This window comes from Battus philenor, unplaced genomic scaffold, assembly GCF_028537555.1.
Source record: "Battus philenor isolate CCGP_79_NKW_IND1 unplaced genomic scaffold, ilBatPhil1.0.hap1 SCAF_23, whole genome shotgun sequence".
In the NCBI taxonomy this organism is placed as follows: Eukaryota; Metazoa; Arthropoda; class Insecta; order Lepidoptera; family Papilionidae; genus Battus; species Battus philenor.
Genome location: NW_027181686.1, coordinates 8,320,253 through 8,347,421, shown reverse-complemented (window position 1 = coordinate 8,347,421; position 27,169 = coordinate 8,320,253). Strand labels below are relative to the sequence as shown.

The 27,169-nt window shown below is 32.8% G+C and overlaps 1 protein-coding gene across 3 annotated transcripts; it reads left to right on the top strand.

Moving 5' to 3' along the window:
- On the top strand, positions 1-26,400 carry LOC137924200 (serine protease gd-like). Of its 3 annotated transcripts, none has more exons than XM_068767567.1 (9): positions 1-313; positions 20,160-20,322; positions 20,740-20,949; positions 21,397-21,523; positions 22,632-22,849; positions 23,210-23,356; positions 23,960-24,075; positions 24,790-24,934; positions 26,045-26,400. In XM_068767567.1, exons 1-9 carry the CDS (start codon positions 107-109, stop codon positions 26,248-26,250), a joined length of 1,539 nt encoding a protein of 512 aa, XP_068623668.1. In that variant the 5' UTR covers positions 1-106; the 3' UTR covers positions 26,251-26,400. The 3 variants fall into 3 exon arrangements, with proteins under 3 accessions (XP_068623668.1, XP_068623667.1, XP_068623666.1); XM_068767566.1 differs by having other exon boundaries at positions 21,388-21,523; XM_068767565.1 differs by having other exon boundaries at positions 21,385-21,523.
- Positions 26,401-27,169: the final 769 nt, after the last annotated feature.

The window sequence follows — 27,169 nt, the reverse complement described above, 5'->3', positions numbered from 1 at the left end:
CCGGTGGCTCGAAAACACAGAGCAGACCGTAAAATCAATCCGATAAATATATTAATTAAAAAATGATAGCTTAGGGTATCTCTGTCCTTTACTTTCCAAAAAGTTCATGATGTTAAGTGTTTCGGCCAGTGTTGTTATTGTCATCGGACTGTCACAGATTTTTGTTACAAAAGCTCAGTCCCCATGTCCAGAAATTTTTGAATATAAAAATGATGATAATGGTGTCTACGGAGTCATAACTTTAAAACCAGATGGGCATAAATCAACTATAACAATCAGAACTAATTTTACAATTACTGTGAAATTGAATTCTGTAAGTATTTCTTTGGACGTAATATTCTTTTTAAATTAAATTAGAACCTGTTAAACTTATTTTAATAAACTTAAGAAAATTTATGATAGACGCCTTTTTAGAGAATTTCTTAAAGTGTAACAATAAAAACTGAATATTCTAGATATTAATAAAAAGAGTTTAGTTAAGAGTTGTACTCTAAGAAATTATATTAATATTTTTTTTAATCTTTAATCAATCAGCATTTTACGTTATAGAATTTCGTACGTGTTAATTATAAATTAGTAGGTATTTTTGAGATGTGACCTTCTTTTATTATAGAATATACACAATCTTTTAAAGTTATTTTACTTTTGTTACCAATGTCTTCCTAATTTTTCTTCTATGCATAATATTCAATGTGTTTAACACATTTTTACGAGGAGATATGATTCTCAAGCAGGAATTAGCAAATCAGCAACTATCATCATTTTAATATAAATGTTTCTATATAATTTGTAATGCAGTGAAAATCAAAAGCTTTTTATATTATGTTCGCCATTTTGAATAGAATCTTCGCAATAAATAATATCGTTCGATAATTTTACAAACTTTATAATATTTTATTGCCATATACAAGATGCTTTATACAAGATAACAATATACAGTATGATTAGTTATAAACATAAAGGCTTTAAAGATTTAAATGTATAGCTTATTTGTCATAAGACTTTAAATCCTTCACGCCAATGTCTAGATTCTGAAATAAATATCATTAATTTATATTTTCTATTGGAATATGACAGGTCAATAACCTCTGGCAGTACAAAGTCTAAAAGAACACAAACCATTATTTAATTACGTAGTCGTACGAATTTAAAAACGCTTTTCCTTACTATTATCATTGCGTTATTCATTGTTTCTAAATCCATAGATCTTTGGATAGAATATACCATACATTAATTGATAGCTGACGCCTTCACCTCTATAAAATTTTACATCAATAACCAATGAACTTTTATATAAACCGGGACCTATTTGATCCACACTATTATAACACGTTATACATTAATACTAATATTGAAAACAAGAGAAATAAGAGAACTGTTATATATAGGTATAAGATGTAAAATTAACTAAACAAGCTGTGATATATATATAAATTTTATAAATAAACTGCAGTAATTGAGGATGGACGAAAGGATATTAGAGCGAAAGAGAAAAATTGACTGAATTATGGAATGAAGAACAGAATGATAGAGATTGTGAAGAATGGAAAAAGAGTATGAAAAAAATAAAAAGGAAGTGAAAAATTTAATAAAGAAAGATACGCGTAATAAAAAGTACATTATACCATTAAGAGTAAAGAAAGCAATCCAGTACAATAAAGTTAAGCGGTTAATAAAAACATAGTTATACAGAGAATATAGTAAAGAAATAATGCACGTATATTGAAGAAGTTATGACTTTCACTATAATTATAATGTTCAGTTTTTGTAATAGTTTAAGTAAAAGTAAATTTAGTGCAATCGGAAATAAGAAAAAAATTAAACAAAAAGTGTAACAAAATTTTTTTTTATCAAAATTTGTTTTCGATGTGCGAAACTGTTAATGCTAAAAGTTATGACTTCAGCGAGGCTGGAATAATAACGGGTAACATTCAGGTTTACTCGTCCATTGCCCCCGCGGTAAAAAGAGGCCACTGGGTTTTTCCAATTTTGAATATACTGAGGTAATTTTTAATGGGAAAACCCAAAAAACTTTTGCAAAACTTTCATCATTACCTTTCACTTAAATATAACCTGTAAATACTAACGAAATTGATACTATTTATTGCTTTTAAAACTAAATTCACGACATCATTTTGACATTTTTCATTTGACATCATTCATGACAACATCATTCTTAATTGTCTTTTTATTTTCAAAAATCAGATAAAATATTAAAAACTTCTAGTTAATAAAATGATTATAATAATTATGACGAATATCATGACACAATTTCGGTCTCCTGGGGGTTCCACTTAGGGTGAAATATACAGGTTGATTGGTAATAGATGTAAAAGCTTTGAAGGGGTGAATGCATTGTATGTTTGTTAGTTATAAGCTTCAAAGTATTTACAGTTATTTCTAATCACCCCGTATAAAATGATCACTCTGAAATATTTTACCTTAATTTATTTTTCTATCGAAATCATACCGGCTAATAATTTCTAGCCGTACAGTCTGCATGGACATAGTTAACCATAATTGATTTTTAATAAGTAAAATTTTTGAAACGCTAAAACCATTAGTTTTTAGCAAAAGGTGTATTTGCATTTTTCATATTGAGAGTTTTTAATAGTGGACCTCAAAAATGGAATATCAACTCTGTTATTAGGTAGTCTGCTAGAAATAATCTATAGATGTGTTATAAGATCTTTTATATATTTTTTTTTTATTAATTCTAATTTGTATCGCTGGTGTTTTTTTTACAGTATTTATCTTTCGCTTTAACTAAACGCAGACAGTTGGGAGAGGGTTGCCGCTATTTGATACGGATCTTTCTTCTCCCAGCTGCGAGGCACGACAGCGTTTTATATTATTATTACAATTTTTTTTTTTTACACAATTTTCACTTATGGGTAAATACAGCTAAAATTTATACATATTAACAATACAATTTGGAATACACAATTATATATTAGTTGCTACATTATTTTATTTAAGTCGCTGCCCAAGCGCTACAGACCGTTAAATGCCTTGAGATTTAGGACAATGTGCCGGGCCAACTCATCAAAAGATTCTGCTGTAGATTTTTTCTTGAGAAGGTCCGGTAAGCTGAACGGAGATATATTAAGGTTTTCACATAAGGTCACGTGGATATGTCTTTTGGATGCGAATCGGGAGCAGTGTCTGAGTAAGTGATCAAAAGTCTGTACTGTGGAGTCGTCACATGGGCAAGTCTCATTATCGATTATTTTAAAACGGTGCAGGTACTGCTTGCAGTACCCGTGCCCGCTTAGTAGTTGTGTCAGATGGAAGGATGTCTTGATGAGTTTTCGCAGTTTGTTTATGTCGGTGAGTTTCGAAAGGAGTCCTATGGTATGTCGACCCTGTGCCGAGCTCTCGTATCTAGCCTGCCAAATGCGGTTGTGTTCCGCGCGGATTGCGCTCTTCACGAAACTCATTGGGAAGTAGACATAAGCCGGTGGAGAGTGCATTGCGGCAGCACTCTTTGCTGCCAAGTCGGCTTCCTCGTTACCGACGACGCCTGTGTGGCTTTTGACCCATGTAAAGTGTAATGTAGCGAGGCGCGCGTGCGTGTATCTGATTGTGAATTTGTGTGACGATGGGGTGGGTGTTGCTTCTATTCTGCAGCGCGGCGATGGAAGATTGTGAGTCCGTGTGAATAATTGTGTATGTGTTCGGGTATGTTGAACAGGCCCACGAGCAGGCTTTCGAAATGGCGAGAAGCTCAGCTTGAAAGACCGAGCAAAACGAGTGAAGTTTGTATTTTTTGGAAGCAGTCTGGCGGCCTTCCATGAAAGCAACGAATGCCGCTCCTACGGAGGAGTCCTCCAGCTTGCTCCCATCAGTGTAAATATTCAAAGCATGGGGATAGGGTGCTGTGTAATTACGACCTCTAGAGGGGGAAAGGACAGAAATGGATACTCTGGTAGCGGGGTGCAATAATTTGTGTGGTGGTGTAGGGCGTTCTAGAGCTGTATCAGAAGGTAAAAGATGAGAGGCGCCGGTGAGTTTTGTGAGTTCCAGTGCCTGTACCTCCCGAACTTTGAGGTCGAGTGGGGTGAGTTCTGCAAGTGCTAGAGCGGCTGTGGTGGATATGGTCTTGAACGCCCGTGTGATCCTGATGGCAAAGCCTCGTTGCATACTTAACAACCGCCTTATTATCCCTTTTTTTAGAGCCGCTTGCCCCCATATACCAGCAGCATATGTCATAATTGGCTCAATGATACTGATGTAGATTGTCCGGATGTTCTCGGGATGTGCCCCCCATGTTGGTCTACAGAAAAGACTAAGTCTATTAAATATGCGCGAGGCTTTTTTGATAGTGTGCTGAACATGTTTATTAAAGAGTAATTTCTCGTCAATGATGACTCCCAGAAGTTTGAACTCGTGTATAAACGGAAGGCAGTATTGGCCCATTCTTATTGAGCATTTTTTGGCTGTGGGTGTGAATGCAATAACTTGTGTTTTTTCGGGGCCGAAGGTCAGTTTAACACTTTCACCCCACTCAATAATTTTACCAAGCGCGGAGTTGGTTAAATCTTGGAGATCTTCAGCGCGAATGTGGTGTGTAATGAGCAAGACGTCGTCGGCAAACGCTTGTAAATGGCACCCATCAGGCAGGTCTATTTCGAGAAGCTCGTCTAGGATAATGTTCCACATAATTGGGCCACATGCCGAACCCTGAACGCAGCCCTTAGTTAGCTTCTTAGTGACTCGTTCTCCGGCGTAATCTAAAACCACTTCTCTGTCTTGAACATAGTTTTCAAAAATTGAAAAAATGTTTCGAGGGCAACCGATCCGCCTGAGGCCCTCGAATAGAGCTGGCCACCAGGCGTTGTTAAATGCTGCCTTGATGTCAAGGGAGACGGCGATGACGGCCTCTCTAGCTCGTTTGGCCGAGCGAACGACATCGAGAGCCGAGGAGATCGCCATGGTTGTGTTGGTTTGCTCCTTGAAACCAAATTGGTGACCGTTGAGCTTGCCTGCGACTTTACCACTCGTTAAAAGCTTCATTAAATTATAACTTATATATAATCATCAAGAAATAAAAGTCATAGCCGGAAAATGTGGATTTTTTTTCTTACAGCACATTACATGTAGAAAACTTGTTTATAATTAAGTTATTATTTTAATAGAATAATTATATGATCGTCGCACCGGTTGCACACGTGAATTACTTTATGATCCATCGTTAATATTTAAATTTACAAATAATATCCAGAGAAACTAAATCCTTATTACAATAAATTGTTTCTATATATAAGAGATTTACGTAACACATAGACATCCCCATTGCTCTTAGTGTAAATTATTTTATTAATAAAACAAATAATAATAATAATGAAATACAAGATAAAAATATACTAGATAAGAACGTTGCTCAAGTGTCTGCTGCCACTTCTTCCAGGGCTAACGGTTTAGAAGAAATAGTAGTGTTATTAGCCAAGCAATAGCAACAGACCAAGCCGGTGGTGCAGCGCCGTTATATCGGAATTCTAATCCCGTATTATAGATGAGTGACAACCGAAGCCAAGGTCACTTTGCGGAGGTCCATGAGCCTTGTCACACGATGGAGCGTCCACTAAAACAATCTAAAAGCTCGATGGACTCTTAATACCGGCCCGAAGCGAGGCTCCTCCAGGGACCCTCGAGGTACGCTATTTTACATCAAACCCGCGGAATCTGCGAATGCCATTTGAGGAGCAATGATCGTCCATTAAAAATCTGACGTAGATTTTTTTTTTTTAGTTTATTAGCTCGCGGATTTCGGATCCGCGAGCCCTGAGTCCGATGAAGCTGTAAAAGCCAAAACGGCTAACAGCACGCATCAACATTAGAATATAGCCAGCTAGTTAAAAAAAAATAAGGAAAACCTCAAAATAACTAATTAAAGATTTTTTTTCGGTTGCCATCTCTGACATGTGATAATTTAATGAAAACAAGAAAAGGGTTGTGATTCTCACTAGATATTACATTAATTAGTAAGCTAGACAAAAAACACAACCAAAGATTTCGAAATGTTTTTATGAATAGTCCTTTTTTTAATAATAATATACGAGACAACATTTTCTTAACCACGAAAAGCACAAATCGAAATTAGTCTGTATAGGGTAATTGGTTACAGGTGTAATTGCTTTAAAATTGCGAATGTGAAAGAGTTTTCGAAATCCGACTACATATTAAATCTCTGTCCGTGTAGACTTTGTATAACAAGAATTTATTGGCTTTGCAATTTAAAAAAACAAATTATTATAACTTACTTCAGAGTTTACACAAACCTTTACACAAAATTGTTTGGATTTCGCAAATTGGAAATAGATATAAAAGCCTTAAAGTTTTTGTTGATATATGAGCTTTACATTCACCGTTTTAAAGCAGGAATAAAACCCTTGTATCATACTTAAATCAAGCTTTAGCAATTCGAGTATCGTTGATGTCTTTTATATAAGCAACTTATTTTGGAGATGATTGTTATTGTATCAGAAAATTCAGCATAATTTTTAAATTATGTGATAAATTCGAGTTATTTTTGTTTTTCATTCTGTGTTCGTTATTTTTTACTTCAAATGCATAAGACAAACTTCATCGTTATTTCTCCAATTTTTGTTATATTAAAATGTCTTTGATCATTTTTGCAATTATTTATTGCTTAATTATTAACAGTATTGATGAATATAATTTACATATAAATGTGGTTTTTTCGTCACCGCAACATATTTGTAGACTTAGGTAAAACCGAATGACGTTTATGATAATAAATTTATTTCAGTGTTATATAAAAACTATGACAATGTTGTATTTAATAAAATGATTTCAATAGGCCAATGACTGATTAATTAGCGGCGATTTTTTTTAAAAAATACAACCTTTAGGAGCCATTAACGATAAAAACAATATTTTTACACAGGGTTATTTGTTATACGTGTGAAAGAGGAGAGTGTATAGGCTACTATACACCATCACCCATATTTAGGTAGGTCAGTTGTCAGCAAAGAGCTTTAAAACTATTACACCGATTTTCAATCATATTCTTGCATAAAAGCAATCACTCTAAAGTATGTTAAAAGATTATTATTTTGGTATGTGACAGGCTAACATTTTCTAACAGCACTCTGCAGGGACAGATATTAAAAAAGATATAAATTAAAAATAAAACAAAAGACACAAGAAATACGTCATAGATATGTAGTAATCCGAATTTATATACTCTTTTTTACTACGTCATCATTATGTTATTATAACTTTAGGAACCATTGATTTTGATTACAGTTTATTTAATTATTTACTTATTAAACACATTGTTTAATTTATGCATTCTATAGCAGTCAACAAAAAAAACTTTAATGAACGATTTCTTATGTGTATTACAATATTAAACGAAATAAAAAAATTGAGGTTGTCGTTAACGTTTTTAATTGTATGTGCAAAAACAAGAAACTTATTAAAAAAAAGGATATTTTTAACACCATAATCTAATGATTTCGACGTTGCTTTCGAGATATTTTTTTGTTACACGGAAAGAGAGTCGGTAAAAGGATAATGCTATAAAAATGTCCCGCTAAAGGGGAACTACACTTGGTAGTGTTGGTTGACTTTAACGATGTATTACCCGTACATGTTTTAAATTCTTCACTCATACTTGTGACGTTACTAAAAAGAAGCATGGTTTCATAAGTCTTAATACGATGGTATTTGCACACTTAGGTGGTACCGTTTTGTACTAAACGAACAGACTATAAAAAGAAAAGTAAGCTGGTTGTATTATTTTTCTCTAATCTTCGTAAAATTAGTATCACTTTTGTGGATGACTGTTTTCAGTATTACAATACACTCTCGTGTGATGTCTCTGAATTATCATATATATTAAATTAATGAAGTTTATTAAACAAAAAAAAATCATTTACATTGTATTAGATTTGTTAGTGATAATAAAGCTTGGGAACGAATTGCCACTCTAGTGTACTGTCAAAGTAACTTAAAAAATAGTGCGTTTGTTATAGGTTCCTTTCAGATCAGAGAGCATTTGAAACACTCGCCTCATATAGAGCCCCTGTCGGGTACGATGCACGAAACTTTCAACACACTTATACTCCTGACACCGCGACCGCGCCCACCTAGTCGTTTAAGCAATAGCGATTAGGAGTACACGAGTATGGAATATACTCTCTTTGATGTAACTGGGATACGATAATCCAGGGTAATTTTTAGACCGCGAACTTCCTATTTCCGATGACTGCGTTTCGATCAAGCTGCACAAAGTATAAAGCCACTAGCAGCATAACTTGAAACACATCAAATGCAAATACAATAAAACACTCTAGGTAGCTTTAAGTTGAGGGAACATTAATCTGATTCTAGTTTTTATCCAACTCTTCTTGTTTTCATTCTATCATTGTCATGACGTAAACTTATTGGTGACTGTACATCACATGTGGATATGAAATAATATTAAAGAGTTATAATGAAAGTCTCTGTATCTGAACTTTTATGTACAAGCAAAGCAAAGGGATGAGTGATTATAGTGACCGTCAACAATTGTAAATAAATTTAAAAATGTATTTACCCTTAAAAGATATTTTAAAGGTGTACAAGTAACATTTCGTTTTCCACCATAATTCAAAAACCTATTTTTATATGAATTACTGTCAACTTTCACGTTTCTTTTAACAATAATAAAATTTTCTGTCAATAATTCTTTGTATATTCCATAGCAATCATTATCTGTTCCAAAAATCCAACCCAAATAGTTTGGTATACAGAAACAAACATAGATAGTTAACACGTTCGATAAATAAAAGACAAAAATGTACTAATTTTGCTCCCATGTAATCACGACGTTATCTCTCCGAAACTGTTTACTGCTGCACTGGAAGATGTCTTCAGGGTCATGGACAGGAGCGTGCTGGACACCGACATAAACGGCATGTACATCATTCACCTTCGATATGCCGACGTTATGGTCGTAATGGCTGAGACCATGGAGGTCCAACAATGTTAGATGATCTCAGAAGAGCCTTCGGACAAGTAGGACTTAAATATGGATAAGGCTAAAGTCCAGGTCCTGCCTACTCAAATAATTGTCGAAGGTGCTACGCTCGAATTTTCAGGCTATTATTTATATCCGGGTTAAACTGTCCAGCTTAATAAGTCCAAATTCGAGAAAGAGATTACACACAGAATCCAACTCTTCTCATCCATTATACTGTAATCTTTGAAGACGAAACGCATTTGACCAATTTGTGTGGCCGGTGATGACGTGTGGATCCGAGACGTGATAACTTACGACGTGCCTCATAAAAAGGCTTAAGATTCTTTGAGTGATCTTGGAACAATGGGGAGAGCAATGCTTGGAGTCTCTTTGCGAGACCAGATTAAAAATGATGAGAGAGAGAAGAATAGCTCGTTTGAAGTGGCAGTGTTCGCGCAACTAGTGAGGTCGCGGCAAGTCACTGAATGCGAGAAGTACAGGACCGCCTATCATGGCGATCTTTGCAAGAGGTCTTTGCCTTGCTATGGGCGTCTATCAGCTGAAAAATATGAAGAAGAATCACGTCCTTAGCTTTTTGTAACATTTTCTGGTAAATTGTATCCGGCAAATATAATTGTTTTACTAGCCTTACGACTATCACAAGATAATGTAGTCTAACTTTAATAATCTGGTATTAAAGTACATTTGAATATCCTTCACATTATTTCCAATTTTAAACTCATAACAAACGTAACGTGTTTTATTTCTTGCCACTACTCATCGCGTGTTTTCCTCATGAACGTACCATGAGAGACATGTACTCGTTTTGCAAAAAAAACTACATAAGGATGAACCGAAATTTAAATTCACCTAACAATGGACTAATCTCAGTAATTGTCATAATTTTTTATCACCAACGCCGGTTCTGTTGATACCGCCAAATTAAATGTTGAATTTGGTCTTGCCAACCATCTGGTTTTCAAAATGATTTTATTACATATTACTGATGTTGATTTAGTTTATTTATATTAATTTATTTGTTAACATGGCAAAACTATTTATTTGTTTTAATAACTCGTAAAAAATAAAAGAACAATGATAAAAATATTATAAATTTTATATAACCACTTTATATAGGATGATAGGTTATAGGTAGTTAGTCATTGGTACATTGACCATGTGCTTGTACAGCTTATTTGTCAGCAAAAAACTTTATTAAGCGACAGCGGACTGAGCTCACTCGGTGTTTAGCACTAATCTGTGTAACAACTCCTGAAGATGCCCCGTGGAGGGGTGAAACACGTGTCGAGTGAATTTACGGTGGCGGTTGTGTAGTTGGCATTGTCTGTCGCATGCGCATTTACGAGCGGGCTGGCGGGCGGTGCACTTTCATGCACGACAACCACTGCATGTGCGGAGGTGGCTAGATATTGGTCCTTTCTTATTTATAATGGACTTCCGCAATGTAACGCCTGAATCCATTAAAAACTTTATTACCTACCTCCAATTTCCGATCACTCTGTATACAAAATTGTATACAATTAATTAAAGTGTTTTTTTTCTATCTGTATGCGTTAGGCAAATAACTTCAGGTAGCAGTCTACATGCACAGATAGTAAACTATGATTGATCACTAAATATACTTATCCGTATTTTCAAAACATTTTTTTTACTTTGCTATTCAATAATTAATAGCAATGATTGCAAATGAGTTATGTATTTACCCCTTTAAAGATTTTACACATATCACCGGGTATAATCAAATAAATATTATTCTGTTTATTAAGCTTTTGTATAAAACCGTCTATATCTACGCATTTCATTTTGTGTTTTTATTTCTAAATGAGATTTTTTCAAAACATCGCATATCAACGGGAAGTAGATGCGTACGTCGTTTGTGTTTTTTTTTTTAATTTAATTTAGAACGTATATCATAAGGAAAAACAGATACCCAAACCGGTTTTAAAGTATCAAAACTATTTGTAATGATATTTCATTACGTGACAGCGTCTGAATGCTTGTTTTAAAATAGTTTAGCAAATGATCACTTAAATAACGTAATATAAAGGTCGCCAATGATATCCTTTGAAAGGTCACACGTTCTATACAAGTAAAAACATCTTCTTCACGTTGATACAAACGTGGGCGATATTATTGCATAGTTACGAATACCTAAATAAAACCTGCATTGATAAAACTATTCGCTTAACTTTCTGAAGTGGGTTTAATTGTAATTCAACAAATATTTTTTTACAAAATTCATTACAATTATCTTCCATAATCAACTTGTAAATTGGTTATAACTTTTATAACTTATTTTACCTAAGGTGTAAACAATGCACATAGTATTTTTTAGGTATACCAGTATTTTGTGAAGATGCGTTTTTAATTAAATCGTTGTTAACCTATTTAAAATAGCGATGCACTTCAACTGACAAATGATTTTGACCTACCAGAGCTAAAACAACATGACATTTTTCTTTCTTTCTCATCGAAGATTCAACTGTACCAAGAATAAAATAATCTGTGAAAACGGCGTGGAGCGTACCATATTTAATCTGAAGATAATAAAAAAAGAAGAGCTTATAAAAATATTTAAGCAAACTATGGTTACGTTTACGAAAAAAAACCTTTATGAGCAGTAGTATTCTGCGTCGCGTGACTTTGTGTTGACCGCTTGAAAGTCAACCGTTACGTCTCGACACACGAGACTTACAAACTGGTCAGAGCGGGGAAATCCCTTTTATCAGAGAATAAATGCATAATAATAAATTACGTATATTACGTCTATACTTTCTTTAAGATGGAAGCAAAAATTACATTATTATAGAAGAAATTTATTTATTATAAAATTTGCTCGTTATATCAACATTACGTAACAAACTCGGCTTGCAGATTGCAGTACGGACATGAAATTTTGCACAAACTGGATATGAATCAAAGACTAATATAATAATTCTATTATAGTTTTGTTATTTCTAATTTTTGAATTGTCGACACTGAAACAGGATATATTTATGAGTATTTGACGTCATCTGATGGAGTTATTTACTTTATACATATTTCATTCCACAAATTAAATAAACTTGAGAAAATGGTTCTCGATTATAAGCTTAACTTAGTATTTTTGAACAAAACTTTAGAATTATGTAATCTTAAGTATGCAAAGAATAACAACGAGTTTATACTGGTGTAACTTGTACGATAAACTTACTCTAACTTACACTTTCATTACCATTACAATTATATATGTAAAAAAGTCGATTTAAAACGTTTAAAACCAAAAGTGGCGGTTTAAAACCCCAAATAAATCTTTTTAAACGGTTTAAAACTCGCCTACTAAAATATGAGAACAGTGTTTCTACACATCATTATCGACAATACTTGGTCTTGTGTTAGTTACCTATGCAGTTTATACCTATGTAGGTAAGTATTGTACATATAAAGTACTATAATTATAAAGAAACAATATTACATACAATAGATTAAAATATGTATCTAAATCATAAAGAAATTGTATGATCATCATGTTGTCGAGTGGACTGTGTAAGATTAGCCAGTTTTTTTTATTACTTTCAAGAAAAAGTCGGGTACCTAATAATTTACAATCATGACCGAATTTAGACATTGGGCACATGGGCCTAAATCCAGAGTGGCAAATTTTGAACACCAGTTAGTTTCCCTATAAATCAAGAACGTTTTAAAAGTAATACATTAGATATTTAAAATAATACTTCACTGTTATTTACTAAGAACAAAAACATCATATATTAATTTATTTGGTATGTTTATAGGTTAAGTGGTTTTAAATTGTGTAATAAATATCAAATGCTGAATGATTCTTTATGGGGGCGGTGAAATATATTGGACCCATGGGCGGAAAATTTGTAAATTATAATATTTCAAACTTAGATTATCTATAATTTTTTTTATTCTGTTCTGGTGACGCATATGTGTATCTTCTGATATAATAATAGTGTGGTATGCAGGACTTGTATCAAAGAATGGCGTGTTACATTTTAATTATCTTGTTTACTACAGATCATAAGAAAAAGAAGCATCACTTACACGGACATACAAAACCATAACAAAAAAGATATCTTTGATTCCTAATGTTGTTGAATTAATTTTAGCTGGAGCACAAAAAATAAAGTTTGACATTTTCCCTATTCTGTAATAGACTTATATTCTTTGTATACTTATTATACTTATACTTTTTTGATTTCTACAGGATGATTGTGTTTTGTAGATTGTATAACTCATTTGCTGTCAATTAAGATATGGTTCACCCGATCCAAAAATCAATGATTTCAGAAATATTAAATAAACTTATGATAACATAACAAAAAAAACGTTTTAAAACCGTTTGGGTTATTACATATTAAAATTAATTATTATTTACTACCTGTTGCTTCAGACTTAATACTGCCAGAAGTTTTTTTTTCTTTATTTATATATTATATTCTTTATTTTACACGCTAGTATATATTTAAGGTTAAATTCAAATCTAAAATTTATTGATTAAATGTATCAATCTTCGTTGCCAGAGAGTTATGAAACCAAAAATTTGTGTTTTACGAAGTATATATCATATATTTAAATTACCTAGTTACATGAGTAAACTATCTAAATAAGATGGTAAACTTTGGTAGTAATTACAAGTATATTAAAATGATTTTTTACTGGTGGGGCTATTTGTTGTTAGACATAAATAAGTATATTTTCGTCGTCTTCATCCACAACTGATATTTTAGAGATAGATTAAGGTCTACACTTTTAAAAGGTGCGCAAGCTGCTTTTGCTTTTTAAATATTGTCCAAAAATTAGCGATTCGGTTTCAATGTTGGGGTTTCTTACATTGATTGTTTTCATTTTTTTTTAATTCTTTATTAAGGCATTAAACAACCATATACTATTAAGATCATCCGTATTGATTCAAAAAGTTCTGTAGCATCTTTTTTGAATTAAAGCTTCACCACACGATTGTTGATTTACATGTTTTGGAACAACAATTCTCGCAAATCCTGCTTATCAAATTACTTGAATTACTTGATATAAACAAACATTTTGTTCCCATATAAACGCATTCCTAGCTTCTTATTACTACACAATAAAATAGGTTCAGCATTTAACGATGTATAAATCTAGTTGTAGAGGGAATGTACAACCACAAATGCTAAATCAGCTTTTTATAATTTTAAGAGCGATGCGGCAATCTAGTCGGACTTGTATATAAGCAATTAAACCTTTATTTATTTTTTACGAAGCTATTTATTAAACCAAAAATTTAAAGGTTTTTATACGCTTGTAAGAACTAGGAAGCCATAAAAACAACTAGATAAAATCTGACAATTATGGAATAATATGATTTATTGTTCCAAAATCAATTAATTCCTACGGTTTTTAAGGAAAACTCGCCTGTATCACCGGTTCCTATGATGTTACAAAAATAATTTTAGACAGGCGTTTTTGATTTTAAATTGATTTATAATATATCGTATAATTGTTTTCAATATGATTTTTAATATGTATTTTATAAAAGTTTTATTATTACTATAAACATGTTTTACTCCATTTAATAAACTTTATGAAGAACCTTAAATGCTATTTACCATAATGTCATACAATAATATTTATCTTTAAAATAAAATCTGAACTCCATATTCAAATGCTGTTTAAATATTATCTTCTGGTATCGTTATAAAAATGCAAAGGCCTTCGTCTCAAACACAAATCATGGCTGTCTGAGTCAATGACCAAAAAAAAACACATTATGTACACTGCTATTCGCAAAAACTTAATTGTTTTATGCTTAAAAATTAGGTATAACTTTAATGTGTTGGCAATACGCATAGAGAATACAAATCCCAAATTCAATCAATAATATTTGCTTTAAAGTCTATATGGGGTCTTTAGTTATAGGTGTTAAAGTTTTAAACGGTGAGTACATTGACCAGAACTCTAAAATATGTTACATCAATTTATTGTTTATATTGGAATGTGACAGGCCTATTAGTTCTGGCAGTATATAGTCTGCAGGGACATGTAAAAAACTATTAATTTTAATATTTAGTAATTCGAATTTTAAAAACACTTTTTACGCGTTACTTTATTTATTATTTTTAAACCTTTCAATTTATGGATAGGGCGTACCATATATTTAACAATATGTGACCTATCTATGTTCAACCCTTTAAAGCTTTTACACCTATAATAAATCATCTTGTACAAAATGGGGCAGGCTTATCTCAAAGTAGTGGACGTAGTGACGGCTGACATAGTGATGATTATAATGATTGTATAGTGATGATTATGATGAAGACTGCAAACAAATTTTCTTACAGCTTTATCTAAATAAAATCATTGTTACACTCAAAAATACTTCTTACATTACAAATTTTTTATTCATACATATTTTTTACAAACACGTTAACGTTTTTTTTTTTCAATTACCTCGAAAAGGATAACATGTTCCATTCCGACAGTAGTATAATTTTATTAACGAGCTTAAAAATAAATTTTAGTAATAACAATACAGATTTTAACGTCATCTTCATACACCCCAGCCATAGAGCTCAAAATTAGTTTAAGCCGTAACTGTAACTTTCTATAACGATTTTACAAAATAAACCATATCAAACTTTTTTGAAAGAAAAACTATTTTTAATAATTAGTTCTACAAAATTTCCTCTAACATAGTCAGAACCTATATTTCTATTTACAATTTCTAGACAGCGGGAGAAAATCCTACATAGGAAAAAAAAACTATTAAAATGCGTTCATAACTATGTCCGATAATATGAGCTGCAAAAACTGATAATACTATTATATATTTAGGTGCTTTTTTTAATGTCATTTAGTGAAGACTTTACAATAACGTAAACTAAACTTTACATGCATCAAAATATAATGTACACGCATATAATGATCCGCAAAGATACATTACACAAGCTAACATAAGTTGCCGTGCTTATATAAATAGCTATATTATACTTGATACATAATGGAATTATAAAAAATCTGAATAAGTTTGCTTAAAAAAACTCTACATTAAATATACTAACTTAAATCTACATTGATGACATAAAATCCACTGCATAGAACAAATATTCATATATATATTTGTATTTAGCAAATATAAGGATTAGTGAATATTTGGATACGGAATTTATAATCTTAGTTTCTGTTGCTTGGTGTTATAAATAATCTAATAATGTATTCTGTATATATTATTATTTTAAGATCCTCTTAAAATAAAATCGCAACGTTAACAATTTTGTATAATATCTGTTAGAAAGATTTTTTTAATGAAATGAAAACTATTATTTCATAGATAAAACAATGTTATAAATTCTTAAAACATTTCTGCGTTCCTTATGCAACGATAAAATGCTGTTTAAAAGGTCATAGACCATACCGATTACCAAATAAAATAATTATTTGTACAATGTTAACATTAATACATATAATTCAATATAAATAGATGTCGCAGTTACATTTGATTTAAACACGAAAACGTCATCGTCTATATTTCCATATGAAGTCCTGATTTACATATGGACACATGTGAATATAGGGAAGTCATTAGCGCAGACAGATTTTAAAAATTATACAGACAGATTTTATAAATATTGTTACTAGTTATCTAAGATCATTCATTTAGTCATTCATACGCGTTATACGGACGGTTGATGAGATACTATCCATGCACAAATTCGTTCCTTGTTCATATATAGCGAAGAAAATACATATTTACTGAGAATATTTTAAAATGATGACTGAAAAACGCAATGGCTGTTTTGCTGTTGGTATCTGAATTCCAATTAACGTTCGAATTAAAGTTCGAATATTAATAATAATTTAAGTGTAAAAAGTATTGTGGCAGTAGTGGCCAGTAACACGGTGCCTTCTCACGTTAACACTACACATTTTTTGTACAAACCAAAGAGTGAGCAACCTTTTTAAACATCTGGCCAATTTATATTTAAATTTTGTTTCGCGGACCGCATTTAAAGAAAACTTTATTTATAATTCCCAAGTTAAATTTAATTATTTCTTCCATTATTTCATCCATTTCGACAGTCCATGTCCAGTCTTTCCTCTGACCAAATATTCGTCCGTACTCTTTTCAAAGATCTTTCCGTTATCTCAATACAAAAAAAAATTTATGATATATTATGTAAATGTTTAGAAACCTAACGCTTAGCTCAAATTCGGGGAATTACAGGTTGAAATAAAAGAGCGTACAACGAAACAGCATTAAGCTGGGTCCTACTGTGTATGTTCACAATATTAAATTAATTTTTTTTACCATTTTTTGCTATTTAACTGTCACAAACGTTGACAATCTGTTCTTTTTATTTCGATTTAATTAAGTTTTATCTGATTTTATTTCTAAGATGCTTATTTACAACCTATTTATTCGTCCGCGTCCGTGTATTTCCCAACATATGTAAACATAACGACCTCGTTCGTTAAAAATATTCAATATGAAGTCGCGCTAACGTGTTCTCTGACGCAGATAATTATAATAGAAATTTCAAAGAACAGGTTTCGTAAATGTAATCTTACTATTTAAATCTGTCTGAAATGTATTTTGGCTATACTAGACTATAAAATATGAATACCGATAAACCCGTATAATTAAATAAATTAAATATAGTATTGCATATGTTACTTTCATTCTAATTAAATGTAAGAACAAACTCCTTTGTTTTGCTTCTAATTTTAGTTTATGCGAGTTTCTTAAAAGAGGTTTTAATAAAAAAACATTGGCGAAATATTGTTTTTGGTTTCTGTTATGTAGGGTTTAAGACATTCGCACAAATTTGAAATGGGGTCGCCATTTGACAAAAACATGTTATCGCAATTTATTATAAGACTATAACACTTTTTTAACTGAAAAAATAATAACAGTGAATACCATATACAAATAATAAAATGTCCAGTGTCTCGGAGAAAAATATTAATTAAGTAGTTACAGACAAAAATAAAAGTATGTTCGAATAAAACTCATATTTTCTTTGTAATACTCGATACTGAAAGCTATATACATAAAATCTTATAATATACATGAAGGTAATAAAATTAAAACATCTGTTTGCTGAAATAATAACAAATTGATACACTTGACTAACTGATTAATTATATTAATATAAAGCATATATAATATAACATTTTATTTATATAAAGATTATTAAAATTAATTAAAATTGTGAAGGAGGTGCACGGGGCGTCTGGTTTTGCATCAAAGGATTTGCATCTTCGGAATTAAAAATACATGGGAACTTTAATTTATTAATATTGTCTAAAAATAAATACAAACATCTACTTTAAATTAAGAGATGTATAATATGAAAGATTCAATAGTTCATGTAATAGCAAGACCTATCCAAACTATCTTGCGTAACTGAATGGCGATATTAGTACATATATAGATTTAAATATCCTCCTACTTTACGTAATAGAAGCGATTTTTTTAATAGTTCGCTAATTATAAAGTACAAATAATTAAGCAACGCAATCTATTCATTTCAATATTTCTTATTTCGATATTTTTTGTTTAGGTGACCTTTAAAATATTTTTCCTACACTGTTTACTGTTTAATTAAAATCTATATATTTTAAAACAGATATATGCTGCTTGCCCTTTGGCATTTGCAACTTCACACTTAAGCTCTTAAAGTAAAATTTGTTATATTAACTATGCTAGACATATGCAAATACCAAAAAAATATCTTCGTATGTTAAAATTAACAAGAATAGGTATATGTAATACACATGAAGACGTTATTTTAGTATTTATATATACTTATGGCATTCAAGAGTTTTTTTTGTTTGATCGAAATGCGTAGAACTTGGTTTATCGGCTCAATTACATAGTTAAAATTATAATGTATAGTTGAATTTGGAAGAGTTACTACTTCATTATAATATTAATGCCAAAATAATCGAAAATTCAAAAATGCGTGTAAATATCTACTTGAATAAAAAATATTTTGAATTTGTGAAATTATAAAAGTACGGGGTTCGCGAAGCGAGCGGAGAACAGCTAGTTATATGTGTATTTTAAACGATCTTACAATGTTTGCGTTGGGCTCACTTAATCATGGTAGTAAGTTAAGCGCTCTGGAAATGTTAAAGGATCTGACAGGCATGTCCTTAGCCTTTTTTAAGAAAATTAACGCAATGCTTTTGAAATATAATATTTATTACAATAAAGTATTTCAATCGCCTATCATAAGATTTTTATTTTAAATTTTTATGTTAATAAATATCACGAATGACTATAATAACGTAAGAATGCTATGCGTGTTACGCTTTTCTTTGACTTGCCAAAGCTTGATCCAATCGTGTCTCGGAATAAGATTCTGATAGAACCTGCCGCTGTTAATTTAATGTTTAATGAACCCTTTTTAATATAGCAATTTCATGTTTTGGAACCCTTTCAAAAAACTATTTTTTAAACTAATTTAAGTCGTGTACTAGTCTAAAGACATACTGAAACTATTAAAAATAGTTTAACCGGTACAATTTATTAGTCTAAGCTAAACAATACGTTAAAAATCTCTTATTTAAGATTACAGAAGCTCAAAGTTTTCTTTATAAACGTAATTTTAATATCGTTTCACAAACACGTGAGCAAAGAAATGGCATAATCATCAACATGAAGTAAGCCGATACACGGCCTCTGCAAGGCTTTCTCCAAAGATCGCCTCAGTGACCGGTCCAGTGCCTTCCAGGGACGTCGCCTATGTTGTTGGTCCAGGATAGCATAAAATAAACATATCGAAAGTTGTCAATCAAGTAATTATAGGAGTTTAATCAGGCGAACACAGTTCCAAACGCTAAATGATTTCATCATCATCACATCAGCCAATAGAAATCTATTGCAAGACCTAGGCCCCTCCCAAAGGTGCCCACGGTGATCTTTTTGGCACTGCTCGCTTCATGCGACTTTCCGCAAACTTGACTATGTCATTGGTCCATCTCGTGGAGGGCATACTTACATCTCGTCAATCGACTCCTGATCTCGGCTCAAGAATATTTCGGTTCCAATTTTATCCCTGAACCTCCTCATTCCTGATTCGGTCTCACGCAGAAGCTCTGAGCATAATCATCTCCATTACTCTCTGGCTGAGCCTTCTTATAAATTATATACTAACACTTTATAACGTTTTGTTACCAGGACTATGTGGGCAATATTCAACCGTATGGAGGCACGAACGCTATCCTCGAATACAATCGAGGAAAAACAATAAAGTACAGAGTTAACTTGCCAGTGAGCTCTCCTCTCCCCAAGATAACTGCAATTTATGTGAACGATATTCTTATATGCTCCGATAGCCCAGGTAAAGTGACACGTTATTTATTTATTTATTTTGACACTTCATATACAAAATATAATATGCAACTATGCCGAAGGTATTTTCTACCAATTGACTATTTGGACATTGCAGAGATACATTGATGAAGGAAGGTAAAATAAGAAAATATCATAACAATTGTACATAAAATTGATATATGATATATAGTAAATAACGAAATCCAGTTATTGTGATGATTCCGTCAGCATCCCAAACAATGTCATTTAAACCTTTTTTTTGATGTCCAAGGTCTCCGATATTAAGAATCGGTTTACGATTTTATAAGAAAATGTTTCCCGTTGTATTACTGACCAACTTCTTTTGGTATAAATAATAATAAATTTGTTACAGATTTTATTCCAGATACAAATTATTTCATAGCAATTTTTTATCTCATTACAGATACACTGGAAACGAGTAATTACGTAACGTCAATTACGCTTCAGCACACGCTGTACATGCAAACGGGGCCTGCGGTAGTTCAGACCATTCAATACACAAAACCACCAGCCAAAACACAGACACAAATTATAAAATATGTCAGTAATACTGGAAATCGTGTGGTCTATACGATACCTTCGTCGTTCACTGATGACACTACATTCAAAACGCGTAAGTGTCATTCACATGAGCCGACCAGAACTCGGCGAATATTCAAGTTTTCTAAATTTCAACTCTTCAAACCTGTAGCCAAGCCTCTAAGCTTAGATAGATAAAATCTTTATATAACTAGACCAAAAGCATTACACTCAAATTGCCAAATAATAATTGTATTTTACGTGAATATAACTTTTTTGGACAACTAACTTTTCTAGAGAACAATGTTTGAAGAATACGTGCATCTATAGATCGTAGACTCTTAAATTAGAAAAAAATGAGTAAAATAAAGCTAGAACAAATTTTCAAATTCATGGATTGGATCTGAGAATTTGTTTCTTTTTTAAAATGTTTTAGAATACTATTTCACTGATATAGACAGGCCGATAAAGAACGGAACCCAGTCAATTAAAATTCCTGTTGATGATTCATTTTCTGAGCCTTGGATAGAAGTTTTACCAGAATTCCGGTGGCCAACACAGTGGATTACACGAGATCCGGACAGAAGACGGGAAGAGACCAGAACGTCAACGACGACCACTACAACGACGCTGCGGCCACGGCTGCCGCCGCCTACTACTACGCCACGGTGAGGAAACATAAGCAACGATAAAAATTTCCTATTACTAAAATTCCTAAATAAACTCGTAACGCCTACATTTCGACTTCAAAGCAATAACAAATCCTTCATAAGTCAAAATGAACGTTTATGTAATAAAGTTCCACAGGTTATTTTATTTTAAATCTAAAAGTAAATTTATATTATTAAAAAAAAAGTATTCAAGAATTTTTAGTGGATCTAAAAGTGTGGAACTTGGTTTATTCATTCATTCACAGGGTTGAAATAATATTTTTTTGAAGTACGTAAAAAGTGAAAAAAAAAACTTTAAATTTTATTTTAAAAACACAAGTGATGAGTTTCTCAGCAGATCAGCGTTCCGAACTGGAGCTTATTTCTTAAAACGTTTGAATGAAGATATTTTGAAATAGCTAACTTTATTCGTTATTCTCATTAGGTACAAGTTCAAACCCTGCATAAGTAAAATAATTAAAGCAATATGCTCATTCATTTAATATAAGCGTATTTTTTCTCATTTTTGCTTTATTTTTTCTCAAACTTTCCAGACGGGCTGCGATAGGAGGTTAGGCAGGAAAGTCTAGAAATCGATATTGATTTTAGGATGTGATATTATAGGATATACATATAAACGGTTGTATAACATGTTTGACCAATTATGAATTAAAATGGTAAGCAGCTCCAATCTGTCAAATTATTGTCAAATATATACAATAAGGCGATTCCTAAATGAGCGAAAGGAACCATCATAACCCAGCGAATTAGCAGGTTGAAGTGGCAGCGGTCAGGACACATAGATCGCATTACAGACGACTGCCTTTAAGTTCTGGAGCGCAGTATGAGACGTCCGCCGACAAGGCTGACAGTTGTCCTGGTTAAGGTCGTCGGAAGACGCTCAATGCATCACGCTTCCCATTGTATTATTAGAAATCTTAGGGAGAGGTATATGTCAAGCAATTGAAGAGTCGCGGCTGAAATGATGGCCGCGATGATTGTCAAAAAACATATTTTTCTTTTTCCGGTGTACTCAGGTAACCAGCAACCGAGCGGCAGTTAAGAATTTACTTCCTTAATTTGCATAAAGTTTAAGAGAACGGTGCTTAAAAGCTTATTTTTTCAGTGATTATTATGAAACGCCTTCACGTCTGGCAGATGATACAGATTATAATTCAAACACACAATGTGGCGTGGCGAAGAAAGAAATAGAGCTTCTGTGGTACGGACAGAGTTATTCACCCGGCGAGTGGCCATGGTTGGTTGCTATTTATCAAAACGTCGCCCACTCTCTGACGTTTCTTTGCTCGGGGACCTTGGTATCAGACCGACATGTGCTCACAGGTGAGTTTTAAATGTTTCTGATTTTGTCTCCGTTCGAAATAGAATAATAAATATTAAAATATGATTCATCAATTAAAAGAATTTCAATATTTTTATGTCTTATATATGTTTACAATCCTAAGAAAGGTAATTTAATAATATGTATAAATTATAACTCATTTTCGATGCTCGCCGGGACAGCTTTTTATTTTAAATTTAAATGATCAGACATACAAATTCGATGGAATCTAATGATATTTACTTTGAGTATTATGTTGTGCATGCTCAGGGCTTTTAAATAAGATTCTTCGCTGAACTGCATGCATAAATGCAATAATTAACAGTTAGCGTTTTATACATAATAATTTTTCTTATGTTTAGCTGCTCATTGTATGCGAAATAAGAAGGCTGCGGATATAATAGTAAAATTGGGTGTCTACAATCTGGACGAGTGGGGCGGTGACATTATAACTAGGCGTCTAGAAACAGCGGTTGTGCATGAAAATTTTACCAAATCGAATTATGCGAGTAAGAAAACTTCGTTAATTGCTTAAATTTACTTTTTTAAAATACCTTTAACGTAAGATACCTCCTCATTTCTGCGCCATGACATGTAATATCATGATTTCGAATACAATCGTAGACTAAAAAATATCACACTTACATTCAGGAATAAAATAAATCCAAATTTCACTACATTATAGCTACAATACGTACTTAATGTAATTTAATTAGTACCTTTTAAAACAACTTTAATTAACTATAGTGCTATAATTAACTTAATTTGAAAGTGACACTGATTAAAAGGACTCAATATAATCTTATAATTGGAGCTGGTTCTTCCACATAATTATATTTTAGTAAGTAAAAAGCGACGGCCACTGGAGCCGAAAAGTTTTCGAGTGGCGACCACGAGCCAATAGACGCGGCGTAGGTAGGTTCTCTTTCGGTGTACGACACAGTCAAGCTCGATGCGGGCATCGCGTAACCGGTCATCGAAGCGCTCTTTTGAGTGCAATGCTTAGCGTCTATTGGCTGGCAAAATCATAACGAAACAAACATACCCTGAAGATTTTAACAAGTCGACTAGAATGTCGTATTCACATAATTCAGTGAAAATAATTTTTTCAGATGACATTTCGTTATTTACATTAGAAAAATCTGTGGAATTTAATAGCAACATTAAACCGGCCTGTCTCTGGGGCAGAAATTCTGACATCAACAGGATTGTGGGTCATACAGGTGTGGTACGTATCTCAACATTCACACTTTGTTTTGGCTAATCCAATTAAACGGTTATTAACGCTTATTTCTAGCTAAAAGCCTAAACCAATGAAGATTTTGGTATTAAATTTTATGGATATATGTAAATAAATTATTCATATTATATTTATATAAAAAAAATTAAAGTAACGGTCGTAGCCCAGCGGATTAGAAAGTCGATGTAGCAGTGGCCAGGCCACTTGCCGCGCGTAACGAATGGCTGCTGGGGCCTGAAGATTCTGGAGTGAATATCACGAACAGACAAGCAAAGCATAGAACATCCGCCCACAACGTGGCCAGATGACCTTGTGGAAGGGGACAAAAGATGCTGGATGGAGGCCTATATTAGAAAGTCTTATTTTTTTCATTTCAGTCTTATTAGAAATCTAAAAAAGGTAGTCTGTGTCCAGCTGTGGACGTTTTACAGCTGTAAAGATAATGATAGTCCAAAATTGTACATTAAAAGCATATACCTAAATTAATAACACTTTTACATATTCAATAATTTATTTTTACCCACCCAGAATGAAATCAGAATGTGTCAATATCATACTATTGCATATTATATGATACCGTAAATTATTGGCGATAAATACATTCGCGATTAAAATACTATTGCAATTTAATATATATTATAATTAATTCTAATTACTAAAGTAATTTTTAATGAAAAATACGTTTCAATAATGATTTTACAGGTTACGGGTTGGGGGGATAACGAGGCAGGTAAAGGTGGACACGGCGATCCACGAATGATTCGCATGCCGATAGTCAGTACACAAGACTGTAGGGCTAGTAAATCAGACTTCCATAAGCTCACAACAGACAAGACTTTATGTGCAGGTATGTGCTGGATTGACTTTATGACTTTACGTATAGATTTAACGACAACCATTACTCGGCAACTAAAATTCAAAACAATAAGATTCAAATAAGATAATTTGCAGTTCGAATTACTCTGTATAAAGTGAGCTCTGGAATATGTTACAGTATTTTTTAATAGAATGCGACAGGCTAGGTGTTTGTGAGAGTATAAAGTTTGCATGGACAGATAGTAAACAATAATTAATTTTAATATGTAATAATCCTAATTTTGAAGATGAGAACTCTGATATTTTGTTTCTGAAACCATTGATTTTTGGATACCATACCTGAATTTATAGCAATTTAGCTATCCATGCATTTTGCATTAAAGCATGTTATGGACGTTATGCTGTTAGCCGAATTAGGCTTTATGAAGCTTCATCTAAATTGAGCTCACGAAAACAGAGATCGGTTAGCTAAAAAATTACTCTGTACGATAGTATGGGTGTGATCGTATATAGGCGGGGGCCTATACCCGTGTAGGTGTATAATGTAGTGAATGGAGTATTGTGAAAGTTTGCGTAGCGACGAATACTCGGTGGTCGGAAGAGACACGAGCCTGTTCTGACCACCCTTACTTAAACGTGTGCAAAGCGGCGTCGTGAGTACAAAAATAATAATGTGTGTGGTGCATCATGCCGCCCGGGTCCGGAGTAGGATGTATATCGTGGCGTAGAACGTGGAGAGGAATTTATTTAAATGCCGCTTTAGAGGGGCGAAAACGCCGGATGCACCGCGATCACCGGACAGCGCTCTGATGGACCGAAGGCTATTCGGTGTTTTGCGGTCAAAATTGCTACCTCATCGATATATATTTTTAGGTCTCGGGAGAAGAAGACCAGGGGTCTTGAATCCATTCTTAAGCTTTTCTACCCATCCCCACCGTCACCCAGTATTTAGCGAGATAGATTTAAAAAAAATTATAGTCATGTTGATCAATTATAAATAAAACCTTCTCTACAACCGGCGCTGTAAGTTCTAACTTACCCCAGACAAATAACGTTTAAAAATTAACGGCATGCCATCATAACCTCATTTCAGCGTACACCTCTGTTGCAATTTCATTTTATAGTTTTTTAAATGTTTTAGGTAACCGCGATGGTTCGGGCCCTTGCTCTGGAGATTCTGGGGGCGGACTCTTTGTCTTGGACGATGGTCGTTGGAAGATTCGAGGAATTGTTTCTATCGCCTTATCCGCGGCATCAGTCGATAAGAGATGCGACCTAAACGAATTTGTTGTTTTTACAGATGTCGCCAAATACAGAAGTTGGATAACGAGATACATGACTTTTTAACTAATTGTTAAATATAATAGTATAATAAATAATGCAATTATTTTTTAACCTACTTTTAATATTATAGTGTCAAAGTGCCCCATTGGTGTACTGTGTATTTACATCTAAATTAGTTTATTAATTACTTTCGTCAAAAAAATTCATTTCTGTCGAAATCTTCTTTTATATTTAAGCTTTTATATTTAAGGATTATTCGAAAATCGATTATTTAATATTTAAGGATTATTCGAAAATAAACTTTATTTTTGACAACATATTTTTTATTTTTGTTTGTATTATTTACCAACCGTAATATTATTTAACAGAAAATATATAAAGACTAGTAGAAAGTTAATAATTAGTATTAATGCTTAATGTAACAAACATATCCTTGTAATATTTATTATTTTATTTTCTGATTTCTCACACTGTGTGTTTTAAAATATTTCATTCAGTGATATCTATGTACTTGTTCTATGAAATTTCCGTATTATTTTTAAAATTGCAACCCTGAAACATTGGACTATAGTCACCACGCTTCCACTATAAGATTTTCACCAATATCGGTAGTGGAAGTGACTTGCATCCAGCATCATCCAACGTCCTTAACAAGGTGGACAGACAGTATGCTGCCCTTGCCGGTCCCTCGTTTCCGTTCTAGAATCTTGCCCCCAGCGGTCATATATTCTGCGCGCCTTTTGGCTTGCCTATTGCGTCTTCAGCTTGCCAATCAACTAAGCTATAGCTGCTATACTGTCATACATCTACGAATCTTCTCATTTCTGTAGAGAAATCCCGAGCATAGTACTCTCCGTGGTTTATTAGGCGGATTAATAGCATGTCAACAAGGATCACAGAGGCTACATTTCTGTACCGTAAGTCATCACTGGCATAGCATTCGTATAAGAACACTTCGTATTACTGGCCTCTACGGCCACAA

Excerpts from the sequence above, each read along its gene's own strand:
- LOC137924200 (XM_068767565.1), top strand. The coding sequence starts at position 107 with ATGATGTTAAGTGTTTCGGCCAGTGTTGTTATTGTCATCGGACTGTCA. Across the intron at positions 21,524-22,631 it reads CCGCCTACTACTACGCCACG|TGATTATTATGAAACGCCTT; the intron begins GTGAGGAAACAT and ends TTATTTTTTCAG. Across the intron at positions 24,935-26,044 it reads AGACAAGACTTTATGTGCAG|GTAACCGCGATGGTTCGGGC; the intron begins GTATGTGCTGGA and ends TAAATGTTTTAG.